The 14,548-nt window shown below is 46.0% G+C and overlaps 1 protein-coding gene and 1 long non-coding RNA gene across 3 annotated transcripts in view; one reads left to right on the plus strand and one right to left on the minus strand.

Moving 5' to 3' along the window:
* LOC307205131 overlaps positions 1 to 14,548 on the plus strand; it is a 469,056-nt gene that overhangs the window by 307,923 nt on the left and 146,585 nt on the right. The window lies entirely within an intron of this gene.
* Positions 1 to 14,548, minus strand: part of TMEM132B (transmembrane protein 132B) — a 389,071-nt gene that overhangs the window by 106,682 nt on the left and 267,841 nt on the right. For both annotated transcript variants that reach the window (XM_079956515.1, XM_079956514.1), the window contains one exon: positions 8,370 to 8,556. In XM_079956515.1, the coding sequence (XP_079812641.1) occupies positions 8,370 to 8,525 (156 nt within the window). In that variant the 5' untranslated portion in view covers positions 8,526 to 8,556. The remainder of the gene's footprint in view (positions 1 to 8,369; positions 8,557 to 14,548) is intronic.

Below are 14,548 nucleotides of genomic sequence, written 5' to 3' on the forward strand. Positions count from 1 at the left end.
GAGGGCAGTCTGGACATCTGGGCAGCCCAGGACCTCCAGACGCATTGCCCAGGCTTGCGCCCTGGAGAGGTCAATTCCGTACTGCTATTGCAGCAGTTTGACTTCATCCCCTGAAGCTCACTCCATTGTCTCTCGAGACAGATGGATACCATCAATTAATTCAGTGGAAGCTGGTGCATAAGGAAAAAGCAGGCTCTTCCCCACCAAACTCTGCTGCCTTCTTACTTATGACCAAACAGGGGTTTAGCTTTGCCTGTACCTGGCTCTGACTCCACCTGCTTTTGGCTCTGACTCTACCTACTGTTGGCCTCCCTGCCTTCCTCCTCACCAGTCCCAATGGACACTGCTCTCTACTGTATAGGAGCCTGCAAGTTTGCCTTTAAGGCAGAGGCAGCAAACCCAAGGCCCTCCTTGCCCCACACTCAAAAACTTCTGTTATTATTTATTTAAACTCTTTGTGGCACCTCAAAAAAATTGCAGATGTTGCCACTGAAGGAGAATGTGGCAATCCCATTCTAAGTTTGCTTGATGCAAAAACCAGGGTCCAATGAGAGATGCAGCTCATCCCTCTGCTAAGACACGTTGCCATTCTTACCGAATCCATTTTGTCTTCCCTCGGAATTCCTCAGGTGTTCTGCCTGAGGGTGAATAGCAAGAGTCACTTTGAATTTTGCTTGAGGCAAAAGCAGAGCAGTAGACAATTGGCAGTAGACCAGGTTACCAGTCCTTCTTGTTTAACAATGGGGACAACAAAAGCTTTTTCTTCACACCTCCACCCACCCTGGCCTCCAAATTGCAGGCCCAATACAAGCATATAAAGCCCTAAACAGCTTGGGGTCTCCCAAGTAACTAAATGAGTGCCTTTCCCAGCATCCACCATCTCAAACTCTGATCAGCTGGTGAGGCCTTCTTGATGGTGTCACTGCTGGAAGCTCCCTGGTTTGCATTGATCCATGACAAGGTCTTTTCAGCGGCAGTTCCCCATTTGTGGAATACCCTCGCTGGTGAGGTGTATCTGCCTCCATCATTATGAACTTTCAGGAGGAATTTGGAAACATTCCTGTTTGCCCAGGCATCTGATAGTTGAAAGACACTGTTTCTGGCAACCCTGAGATCAATGAATCAGAGAATGTTTTAAACTGTTTTTAGAAGGGTTTGTTTAAAGGGAAAAAAAGGTTTTATTATGGATATATTCGCTGCCCTGAGCTCCTTTGGGAGAAAGAGTGGAATCTAAAAATTGAAAGAGGAGGAGGATGGAAAAGAAGAAGAGGGAGGGAGAGAGGGATGGGGAGATTAGTTACCTACAGTAACTGTGCATTTATATATGAAGGCTATTCCAGAGTATGGTTCACAGGATGCAACAGGTAAATGGTTCCACCCTCCAAAACATCTGGTTCTACCACCACTCAGCCACTATTTTGCATCTGTTATAATCATCTCCTTTTCTGATTTCCCTTTAGAGGCTATACAGAAGAAGGGCTGAGTTTGCAGCTTAAGTGTTGAAGACCAGAGGCTAAACGTTGCTTGGCCTAAGATGTATGTCTTTCAAATGTTGTGATGGAAAGATCCCACGGGCTTGTAGGCGAGTTTGGTTCCTCAATGCTAGTTGGGGGTAGGGTGGAATTGGTGAAGCAAAGGAGACTCCTCTTGTAATCTCACCAAGGACAGATGAACAGTCTGAATATTTAAAAGCGATTTAAGGTTCGTCTTGGCCTGTGTGATGGGTGGTTATCAGGGTTCCAATAAATAAACAAAAATAGACCCAAGAAGTCTGTTCACAACTGCTCTACATCACACATGTTTATCAACACAACTGTGTCATATTCACACTTTATATTTCTAGGTGTCCACACTCTTCTGAAAAGACTCAAGTTTGCAGTCCAGGCTTCCTCTTTAAGTTTATGTTATGTAAGACGCAGCGTCCCCCCGGAAATAGCAGCAACAGAATAGCACCGGCTGAAACAATATTACCCATCTTCACCATGAGAATGAAACCCTTGGCGACGCAGATTGTATCCAAGCAACCATTATTGAAAAGAAGAATATTTATCTTTCTGCTGCTGTTGTCTAGAGTTGGAACGGCCAACTTTTGGAAGAAACACAACCATAATCCTTCTCCTCATTTGACCCTTAGCCTTTTACTTCTCAACTGAACCATATTGAGCCTTTATATATAGCATAGCAAATTTATTGACAACTGTCATTGCCCTATGCCTGTGAGAGCAAGTTTCGTAGCTTAACTATATGCTGCACGATGAAGGACTTTCTTCTTTCTGTCCTGAATCTCCCAACATTCAGATTCAGCAGGTTGTGAGAGGCTGGAATAGACCAATATCATGCTAATCTGACTCAAGAGAAGACACACACTTATTTAATTCAGCTCTTTATTCAGAACCATGAGGACTAGTATTTACTTCATCTTTGGGAGAAGGTTCATAACTCAGCGATGGAGTACATGCTTTGCATGTAAAAGGCCCCAGGCTGAATTCCTGGCATCTCCACTAAACACCAAAGCAATATATAATTTGCTGCATGTGTGGGATGAAGTGGGAGTCAGAATTCAGGCAACATGCAGGACTTGCACATCTCTAGACTGAATGCACTGAACTATGGAATTCTGGGAGGGTACCTGCCAAATCTCTTCTGAGAAAGGATTTCACAGCATGGATCTGCTGGCACTAAATCAGGCATCCCCAAACTCAGCCCTCCAGCTGTTTTGGGACTACAACTCCCATCACCCCTAGCTAACAGGACCAGTGGTCAGGGATGATGGGAATTGTAGTCCCAAAACAGCTGGAGGGATGAGTTTGGGGATGCCTGTAGTAAATGCTCACCTTCTAGTTGAAGGTAGTCTTCTGAAATGCAGAGGACGGGAGGGGGGGACAACTAACAGCACTCCTCCAAATGATGACTGAGCTGGGATTTAAGGGCTCAGGTGGTCCTGAAGGTATCCTGACCCCAAGTTGTTTAAGACTTTGTATAGTAAGACAAGAACCTTGAACCTACCTCGATACGATACGATATCTTTATTGCCATTGTCCCTTGCGGAACAATGAAATTGAAAAACTACATGAAACTACATAAAAACTACATAAAACTACCACAAAACTACATAAAACTACATAAAAACTACATAAAAACTACATAAAACTACATAAAACATTCTAAAACCCTAAAACATTCAAAAACTAAAAAACTCTAAAACCCCATTTTAAAATACACTATACTACAGAGACCCCTTATGCTACTACTTCAGTAGTAGATGGGCAACCCGTGTAGGAATAAGACTGCTAGACATTTTCTAGAGCTTTCAGGGTCTATGAAAGATTACAGAGCCACCCAGAGCTTATCGCGCAAGAGCAGAAGATGTGATGTTCTCCCAATTGCTTTTCTCTCACCCTTCCTCTTGTCCCTTTTGCTGGAGATAAGCTACACTCCACAGAACATGACGTGATTTACAGCTACAAAATAAACTATCCTCATTGTCACCATCTGATATAAGGGGCCAATTTCGAACTCAGTTAATGTGAGCATTTGGAAGATTGCCAATGGGGGGAGGATCTTGGATTGAAGCCAAAATTAGCCTTACTTAGAGTAGACACATTGAAAATAATGGACATTATGAACTCAGTCCCATTAATTTTAATGGGTTTACTGTAGTCTATCTTAGACCACATTCACACCATACATTTAAAGCATTAAGATACCACTTTAAACAGCCACGGTTTCCCCCAGAGGATTCTGGGAACTGTAGTTTGCTTAGGGTGCCGAGAGTTGTTAGGAGATTCCTATAGCCTTCACTGAGCTACAGTTCCCAAATTGGTTTAACAATCAATCCTTCCTCTCAGTGAACTCTGAAAATTGTATCTCTGTGAGGGTAGTAATAACAACAACAACAACAAGCAGCAACAGCAACAACATTTTGAATTGTGCTTAGAAACATAATAGGAGCCAATGTAGGTCTTTCAGGACCGGTGCTATGTGGTCTTGGAGGCCACTCCCAGTCACCAGTCTAGCTGCCACATTCTGGATTAATTGTAGTTTCTGAGTCACCTTCAAAGATAGCCCCACATAGAGCACATTGCAGTAGTCCAAGCAGGAGATAACCAGCACATATACCACTCTGGTGAGACAGTGCCCAGGCAGGTAGGGTCTCATCCTGCGTACCAGATGGAGCTGGTAGACAGCTGCCCTGGACACAGAACTGACCTGTGACTCCATGGACAGCTGTGAGTCCAAAATGACTCCCAGGCTGCGCACCTGGTCCTTCAAGGGCACAGTTGCCCCATTCAAGACCAGAGTGTCCCCCATACCTGCCCACCCTCTGTCCCCCCAAAACAGTACTTCTGCCTTGTCAGGATTCAATCTCAATTCGTTAGCCGCCATCCATCCTCCAACCACCTCCAGACCCTCTCACGGGACATTCACCACTGTCACTGGTTCTGATTTAGATGAGAGGCAGAGTTGGGGACATCTCTTAACAACTGCCAACATCTTCAACAAACTACAGCTCCCAGTGTGGTCATCTGCCTCTGAATACAAGTTGCTGAGAATCACAACTGGGAAGAGGGCTGGTGCACTCAGGTCCTGCTTGTGGGCTTCTAACAGACACCTGGCTGGCCAGGGTGAGTGAGAACAGAGTTCTGGACTGGGGGGCATTTGGCCTGATCAAGCAGGGCTCTTATGTTCTCATGGTGCAGTGATATTCTCTTCCTGCTCTGGAGGGATGCAGCCCAGGCTCCATGCCTGCTATGCTAACAAACACTCCAGGTTGGCAAACATGAGGAAAGATATGCAAACACAAGATGCTGCTCCTCACCAGGGCTGTCTCGCTCAACTTCTCATTGCCTAAGGCTACCGACTCAAGCAGGCTTGTGAGCAGAAGGAACTGAGCCATATCTAGGATGCAGCAATTTGTCAAGAAACACTAGAACTAATTGAGAAGTGAAGCCTTATTCAGGTGTAGCAAACTTCAGGCCTGGGGGCCAGTGGCAGCCCCCAGAGTGAATGGGGGCACTGTACAGCCAACCTTGGCCTGTTCTCAGCCAGTCCCCATTTGCCAGTCTTCTTGCCTAGCAACTGGTCCAGAGGGTAGCACTGGCTGTCTCCTTCCTTCTTCCTTAGACCCAAAGTTGTCTTCATCAAACTCAACAGGAAGGAAGATGGAGATAAAATTAGTTGACTGTCTGACATTGGCTTTTGCTCCACCTACTGTTGCCCTCCTGGCCTTCTGCCCTACCATTGCCAATGGGCACCGGTCACCACTGCTGGAGGCTGGATGCAGCCCTCCAAGCCCCTAGTTCTTGAGGCTGGAGGCTGGATGCAGCCCTCCAAGCCCCTGCTCCAGCTACACACCCTCTCCCCAGTCCATCCACCCCCCAACTGCATCAGCCTTGCTTTGCACCATCTTTGACTCTATTTGCTTAGCTGGGATGTTTCCTTGAACTTAGATAATGCCTCTCATTTGCCTGAATGGGAACTTTCAGCCTAAACTACCTCTCAAGGTTGTGTGAGAAGGCTAGGGAGAGAGGGAGATGTGCTTTCAAACTGCTAGGTTGGCAGGAGCAGGGACTGAGCAACGGGAGGTCACCCCGTCGTGGGGATTCGAACCGCCAACCTTCTGATCGGCAAGTCCTAGACTCTGTGGTTTAACCCACAGCGCCACCCATGTCCCTCAGGAAAAGGAGGGATACTTTATTTGATAATGAATTAATTAGCTGATGTGGCAAATAAATCCTGTGTGTTATCATTCCTCCCCAAGGATGTGCTCTATAGGGAGCTGGCTTCAGGCACCCCACCCATTGGCAGAACAACTCTGTGTTACAAAGATGTCTGCAAACATGACATGAAGGCTGGCGACACCAACCCTGCGATGTGGGATGACCACAGTGCCTGGAGACAGGCAGTCAGGTTGTGCATCCATAACAGTGATCAGAGGAGGAATGAATGCTGGGCCTGGGAGAAGCACAGATAGAAGAAACGCCATGGTGCATCTCCAGCAGCACAACCAGATGCCTTCATCTGCCCCGACTGCAACAAAACATGTCTTTCCTGTGTCGGTGTCTACAGCCACAGCAGGCACTGCAACCTTCCAGCAGTTTGAATTCACTCCCAGAAGTGCACTCATCTCTATTGTCTCCCAAGACAGATGGATGCTAACAGCAGCAGCAAAATCATTCCTCTTCCTCCCCAGTGAGGTCATCCCAATGGTTTCATTGAATTCTGGGGCTGTCAGACTTTTAAAAGAGATGATCCCAGCTCAAAGATCCTTAAGAGAGCTATCGCCATCAGAGGGGTCCATCACAGAATCAGGGCTTACTGGGACTTACTCTGAATTGTAACTGAGCCCAACTCCGACAATGACGCAAGTTCCCTAGTTGTGTCGAGAGGACCAGAGACATTTTAAAAGGAACACTGAAAAATAGCTGTAGATTTTCCGATTTGGGAGCCCAGAAACTTTGAGCAAAAGCCAACGTCAAAGAGAGAAGCCAGGCTCTCCCATATCATATATTAGCTTGAGATGAGAACGCCTGTGAACATGTGCATTTTGCCCCCTCTTGGCACAAAGAAAATACAAAGCCAGACTCTGCCGCTACCTGACATTAGATCTGGCTCCACCTTCTGTTTGGGCTCCCTGCCTTCTACCTTACCAGTCCCAATGGGCATCATAGAATCATAGGGTTGGAAGGGACCATGAGGATCATTTAGTCCACCCCCTGCAATGCTGGATCTTTTGCCCAACATGGGGCTCGGACCCATGACCTTGAGATTAGAAGTCCCATTCCCTACTGACTGAGCTATGACTCATATTAGTGGGTGAACAATCCAAAACTGGGTGAATTCTGCTTCACAGCATCAGTCACCACAACATGAGTCTGGCCCCCATGTAGAACTGAGATGGGCCTGTCCATCCTTAAAAATAGGGTAAAGGACCCCTGACAGTTAAGTCCAGTCGCGAACGACTCTGGGGCTGCGGCGCTCATCTTGCTTTACAGGCCGAGGGAGCCAGCGTTTGTCCGCAGACAGTTTTTCCGGGTCGTGTGGCCAGCATGACTAAGCCACTCCTGGCAAAACCAGAGCAGTGCATGGAAACACCGTTTACCTTCCTGCCAGAGTGGTACCTATTTATCTACTTGCACTTTGACATGCTTTCGAACTGCTAGGTTGGCAGGAGCTGGGACCAAACAACAGGAGCTCACTCCATCAAGAGGATTCGAACCGCTGACCTTCAGATCGGCAAGCCCTAGGCTCAGTGGTTTAGATCACAGCACCACCTGTGTCCCACTGCCCATCCTTGCTTCAGAGTAATAAATACCAGGGGAACAAACTGCAGTACCCTGCTTATGGAAGCATCCAGCTGACTATTCTGGATAACAGGATGTTGGTCTGATCCCATGGGCTCTTTTCTACATGCACATATGAGACAGGGGCTAAAATGGAACTCCACTTTGGGTCCACCAAGACCTTTGAAATTACTTCTTTTATTAAAAACACCACAAGACTGTGATGGAAGACTAGCAAATGCAAAGGTCTGAGAAGTGGAGAGAATTCAGGCCCTCCCCACCAATGGTTCACTTAGCTTCGTTTAGAAATAAAGTTTCCAGCATGAGCCAGCTAATTAATTTAAATGAAAATGCCACAGCTAATTGTAGCCTATCACCGCTGTGTGGATGCATGGAGATTTCAGTAACACAATGGAAGGCAACAGCTCCAGAGGAGCGATTATCATGTACTGGGCCCATAATCCCCAAAAGGGAGGTTGTGGAATCACACAATAGGCTCTAATGGTTTCCAAGGAGCTGTTACTAAACATCAGGTAAATAAAAAAATTTTATTGATATGTAGTTTATGCATTGAGACCTTTCTACTGCAGATGCAAATTAGCAAATCCAGTTGCCTTGAACAAACATTAAGGATTCATAATGCTGAACCCAAAGACTGCTGCTTTTCAGAAGCATTTTTGGTTTTGTCTGTCAAAACCCCGCAATCTTTTCAACCAACTATAGGAACACCTCCAAAAATGTCACCTATTCACACCATTTTCTCTTCCCCTTTCTCTCAGATGGGCTTGGTTTCCTCACTTGGCTAAATCTGATTGCCTATGTATCATTGTGATGTCATCCCATTCAGCTGTGCGATTGCTGATTGGCTGGGATCATCCATGAAAGAGGGAGATGCAAATACCAGGAGGCAAAGAATGATGCCAAATAAAAAATAGATGACAATAAATGGGACTGGGAAAGGTGAGCATTCTAACAATCAAAGCATTTTTCAGGAAATATTTCTCTCCTTCCCCAGTTCCCACATCTACAGAAACAGAATGAAACATGAAACAGTATAATATAACAAAGGAAGAGGTAGATTCTTACCATCGCAAGTGGAACAATTCCTGCAAAAGTCGCTTGGCTGACAAAGATCTCGGAGACCACCAGCTCGCTCACAGACTCATCTCGGGGGTATTCCACCTGCCAGGTGATTTGCTGGGGCCCCACCAGGCCACTACTGTTGTCTATCTCAAAATCCATCTGAAAGATCTCATAAGAAGAGACATTCGCCCTGAAAAATTAAAAGGTGGTGTTACTGGGAATTTGAAATTGGATCATTTTTTTAACATATCACATAAACTTTCATATTTGGACAGAAAAAGAAAAGACTGAGATTCCTTAAATTGTTGCTGGACGGGGGGTGGGCCCCTCTGGCAATCATACTAGAGGGCTTAGATATGCCTGTTGTTGTCAAACCACCTAAATCAGCCAACATGTCCCCTTCTCAGAACAGTAGATCTTCAGATTTTCTAATTGTTCGTATTTACAGGAGCCAGGCAACAAGCTTTCTCCTAGGACAGTGATGACCAAACTTGGCCCTCCAGCTGTTTTGGGACTATAATTCCCATCATCCCGGACCACTGGTCCTGTTAGCTAGGGGTGATGGGAGTTGTAGTCCCAAAACAGCTGGAGGGCTGAGTTTGGCCATCACTGTCCTAGGAGAACTCGCAGGCAAATTTAGAGGGGGTCAAAAGGAGAGTGAAGTTACTCACCCCTTTGCCTGCAGCCAACCCTTTTTCACAGTGGGAAACAGTAGAAGCTCTTTGCAGCCACCAGTGCTGGCCATCATCCCCACCCCAACCAAGCTTTCTCCATGCAACATTACACAATGATGCAACACAGTCTCCCTAAAAACCCCACCATCCCTGACAATTGCCCAGAGAGAGGCTGCGGCTGCTAGGAGCTGGAAATCCAACCATATTTGGATGGCCACGGGTTCCCTGTCAATGTCCAAGGCCAATAAACTGGCCACATTATGCCCAGTGAAAATGCCCAAAGTAGAATTCTGAGCACCAGAATCTCTAGGAAACACAGTTTTCCAGAGCTCCTGAGGCTTTGGAAGGTATGATATGATAGCATAACTAAAAAACAATACTGGGTGATTAATACCTCCTTATCATAACCTTGGGGTCCTAGATTTCAGTGGTGCCCCTGCGGTGTCTCCAAGGCTCTGGGCCCAATTGCACAGAGGATGTTGGGAGCTTCAGACCCAGAACACCTGAAGAGCCACAGGTTGTGCTCCAGTAGTTCAACCTATACACCCTGGAGTAATTTTTGCAAGAGTTGGCATCCATATGCATCCTTATAGACCTACATTGGCTCCCAGTACGTTTCCGAGCACAATTCAAAGTGTTGGTGCTCACCTTTAAAGCCCTAAACAGCCTTGGTCCAGTATACCTGAAGGAGCATCTCCACCCCCATCGTTCTGCCCAGACACTGAGGTCCAGCGCCGAGGGCCTTCTGGCGGTTCCCTCACTGCGAGAAGCCAAGTTACAGGGAACCAGGCAGAGGGTCTTCTCAATAGTGGCACCTACCCTGTGGAACGCCCTCCCAGCAGATGTCAAAGAGTAAAACAACTATCAGACTTTTAGAAGACATCTGAAGGCAGCCCTGTTTAGGGAAGCTTTTAATATTTGGTGAATCATTTTATTTTAATATTCTGCTGGAAGTTGCCCAGAGTGGCTGGAGAAACCCAGCCAGATGGGTGGGGAATAAAATAATAATAATAATAATAATAATAATAATAATAATAATAATAATAATGCACTTATGGGGGATGCCTAGCTGTGCCAGTGTTATGTATATTTCTCCAAACTGGATTCCCTCCAAATGTTCTTCGAGTTCACCAGGGATGATGGGAGTTGGCACCACATTGGGAAAGGCTTGGAATAGCTAGAGTGTGTAATAGGCAGGAAACTGTTGTCCTCGAAGTGCTGTTAGACCACAACTCCCATCATTCCCAGCCAGCATAGCCAACAGTCAAGGATGATGGGAATTGGGGTCCAGCAAAATCTGGAGGGCGCCACCTTATCTTTCTCTACCATAGGATACTAAAGGGAGTAGGACGTGACGATGTTTTAGAAAGGAAAGCTCTTCGTATAATCCTCTGACTCTGGTTGAGTAAAAGGGTGAAGGCTGCACAATTCCAATGAAGACAGCTTTAAAGTTAAGGACTGGTGATGCCCTTCTTTCCTTTCCCCTGCAGACAATTTGCATACACCAAGCAGGGCAGGCATTTGCAAAAAATAAAATAAAACCAACACAAGGTGCTTGCGTTGTCTTAATCTCCTTTTTTTAGTGGCGCTGCAGAAACAGCTGTACTCACCTGTCAGAGCAGTTCTGTTCTAATTAGGTTTCATGTCTCAGACTGTCATATATATATATATATATATATATATCCCCCAGAGGAAACTTCTTACAAAGTGAGCTTACCAGCCACTGAAAATGCTTTACACGTTGGCAGGCATTGAGCCCTCTGAAAAGATTGTGACACTTCTGCCACTCCTTGAACGTTTGATTTTATCCCTCCATCTCACAGACAGATCATTTGGCCCAAGCCTGGCAGTATCTGGGACACAGAATCCCCCACGGAGAAGACTGCAATCAACCTGTGGCCCTTGTTCCGTGCCTCTTCCCAGGTCGTAGTTATAATGAGCCACAGCACGAAAACTTTCCAAAGTGGATTTATTTTATTTTATTTCACCTCTCGCGTGGTCCACAACCCTTTTGCCGTCCCGGGAGTCTTTGTTCTAACACTCACCCCATTGACCCCGAGCCTTTCCTAGAGTATGAAGACTGATCGGTACTTCCTTCCCTGGCTCGAAAGGTTATTAACTGTCAGTTCCAAGTTGTGTCTGTCATCAGCAAATTCAGGAGCTCAGCAAAATCCCCAAGTTTGCAAGGGACCTTCAGAAAAGGCTGGGGGGAACTTGTCCAACTCACAGAGTAATAGAACTGTAGAGTTCGAAGGGACCCCGATGGTCATCCAGTCCAACCCCCTGCAATGCAGCAATTTCAACACATGGTTCCCCCATCCAATTTGAAACCAGACCAGGCCCTGCTTAGCTTTGCAAATGGGTGAGCAGTTCTATTGCAGCTCCCTTCAGCTTAGTTCCACTCTTCAGGGCAGACAAGTAATGGCACAGAAACCAGCAGGGTCCCAATACAGCACATGCAATGCAGAAAGTGAACATGAGTGCCCAGCCTGGAAGGTATGGGGAGGCAGGAGCCTGATACAGGGATAGAGAGAGATTCAGTTCACATGGCATTTGAACGCAAACCTTCCTGATTTGCACTTCTCAAAATGTAAACACATCATCATCATCATCATCATCACCATCATCTTATTTGTATGCTGCCTTTCCATAGTGGGGGGGGGGGACATGTTCAAGGCAGCTTACAACATGAAAAAAAAGGTAAAGGTAAAGGACCCCTGACAATTAAGTCCAGTCGCAGACGACTCTGGGGTTGTGGAGCTCATTTCGCTTTACAGGACGAGGGAGCCGGCGTTTGTCCGCAGACAGCTTCCGGGTCATGTGGCCAGCATGACTAAGCCGCTTCTGGCGCAACAGAACACCGAAACCAGAGCAAATGCATGGAAACACCGTTTACCTTCCTGCCAGAGCAGTACCTATTTATCTACTTGCACTTTTTGGCGTGCTTTCAAACTGCTAGGTTGGCAGGAGCTGGGACCGAGCAACAGGAGCTCACCCCATTGCGGGGATTCGAACAGCCAACCTTCTGATCGGCAAGCCCAAGAGGCTCAGTGGTTTAGACCACAGCACCACCCATGTCCCCTACAACATGAAAAGATTTACATAATTATGAACATAACAGAAGTAGCCATAAACAATAAATAAAACACATCAACAGGTGTACAACCAAACTGAGCAGTCTTCCCATAACACTCATAATGTCTAAAAGTAAAGATAAAAAAATAATAATATCAATAACAGCAACAAAAAGCCCAAGAAAAACCTCTATACAATACCCCAACCCAAAAGTCTGTTGAGCAGCCTCAGCTTTCGTAGCTGGAGTCAATCAGTCAGTCAGAGCCCCTCCTTCCCAGGCCAGGTGGGGAAAAGGCCAGCAAGGGAAGGACCACGTCTTCCAGCAATCACAGCCAAGGTGGTCTCTGGCCTCTTCAGCAGCCTCAGCTTTTGTAGTTGGAGTCAATCAGGTCCTTGCCCTGCCAGGTCAGGTGCAAAGGCAAGCAAGGCAGGGAGCGGGTCTTGAGTGGGTATCTGTCCGTTCCTTGGGGGGGGGGCGGTGCAGCCACTGGATGCAGGCCTGGCAGACTCATTCCCCTTTAGTACCTCAATCTCCATAACTGCAGAGAAGTCAAGATGCACAGCCATGATAGGAGCATAAGATGAGCCTGCTAGATCTGGCCAGCAGCAAGTCTAGTCCTTTTCTCCCAGTGGCAAACCAGAGAGCTGGCTGCAGCTGATCCCTGGCCTGAATGTACCATTTCAAACAGTGGCTTTAATTATGTTATTTCAAGATTCAGTGAAGGCATTGCCAAAGAATGGCCTATAAATATTCTGAATAAACCAACAGAAAGGAAAGGTATTCTAGTGACTGCTCATGCATGCTGGCCATTGGCCCTCCTTGACAAGAAGAACTCCAAAGGCTTCCTGTTCAGGCTGGAACTTGACTACAGATTAGCTGTCATAAGAAATGATAAGAACATCACAGTCCTCAATCCTGTTAGATTCTGCACCTCCCACCACGTTCCTTCTGAAGGAAGACAAAACTTCAAACTTGCATAAACTCCTCCTCTCTTTCTGGTACTTCCTTCCTCCACCATTTTATTTTCTATTTGCCCAATAACAGAGATATTCCCCACCTTCTGCAAACTTAGCAAAATTCAAGTTTCAATGAAATTTTGAAAGAAGGGGAGAAAATATTTGATTTGGGTTGTTTTTTTTTAAAAAAAAACCCAACACGGTTATTTCCTGCAAGCAGAAGGAAAAGACCTTATAATTTTAGGCAGCTGGCAAGCTTGCTAATAAGTCCATTTCTATGGAAATGAGTTCGTAACTATTAATTTTGCCTGCTCCTGATCTATTCTTGATGTGCTTTTCAAATTTAGAAAAGCAATTCATGATTCTCTCAATTTGGTAATTACTGACTCCCTTTGATGAATCCAGCCCAGTGTTTCAGACATGAGACATTCATTAGACATATTTCTTTCTGGTGAAGGGGGTGGGGGGCAGAAATAATAAAAAGCACCACTTAGTTTTATTGCTTCCCTGCAGTCTTAAGTGAGTAGGTCCACTGAACAAAGCCTAGTCATGGAATCCTATTTTTTTGTTGTAATGGCACTTTCTTTTGTGGGGGACGAGAATGGACTTTCTGCAGACTTTTTTAGCCTTTGACATGACTCTGAACTGTGTCACAAATTTAAATTACTCCAGTGTCATCAAAGACGGATGTGGAAACTACTTGGGTGGCCTTTAATTCCCATGGGAATTTTTCTGTCGTCATGTTTCCATTTCAATGGGGGCTCTGGCTTTGGGCCCCGTGGCCCAATTATTTGCAATTTTTGCTTACACCACCATAGTTGCAGGGATGTTGCCAAGCAAGGAATGGAGGATTTGAGAAGAAGATCTGCAGTCTCAGAGCATGGCAGGAGATAGGGCATTTCCGTTTGACACAGGGTGTCATTTCCAATCAAACTTTGTGTACACCATCACCATAGTAGCCAGGAGAGCAATTTGTAGAGAAGGTGCTCACCAAGAAGCAGAGGGTTGAGAAGAAGACTTCCAGGTTCATACCATAATGGGAGATTTGGCACAAGGCACCATTTACAGACGGGTGTCATCATTGCACCCTTTCTGGCACCAGGTTGAGACTCCTGTTTGCCTATGCCAGATGTCACTAACCCACTGGCGCCAATTGGCACCCTTGGAATTTTGAGAGTGCCATGTGGGTGCCAGTCACATCTTGGCTGTGAATCCTGGAAGTCCTGCTCCCTGACTTGCAGGCCTTTTCCCATGTGGCCTGGGAGGGCGAAGCCCGGACTGACTCCAGCTACAAAAGCTGAGGCTGCTGAACAGACTCTTGGGCTGGGATGTTGTTTAGGAGATTTTGTTGGGTAGGGGGTTGTTGAAGTTGTTGATATTAATTTGCAGCTTTATTTTTAGATATTATAATTTATGTGGAGATTGTTCAAATTGGATGTGTATTTTTTGATGTTTTATTTATTGTTTATGAGTACC

This window comes from Podarcis cretensis, assembly GCF_951804945.1.
Source record: "Podarcis cretensis genome assembly, chromosome: 16".
NCBI lineage: Eukaryota > Metazoa > Chordata > Lepidosauria > Squamata > Lacertidae > Podarcis > Podarcis cretensis.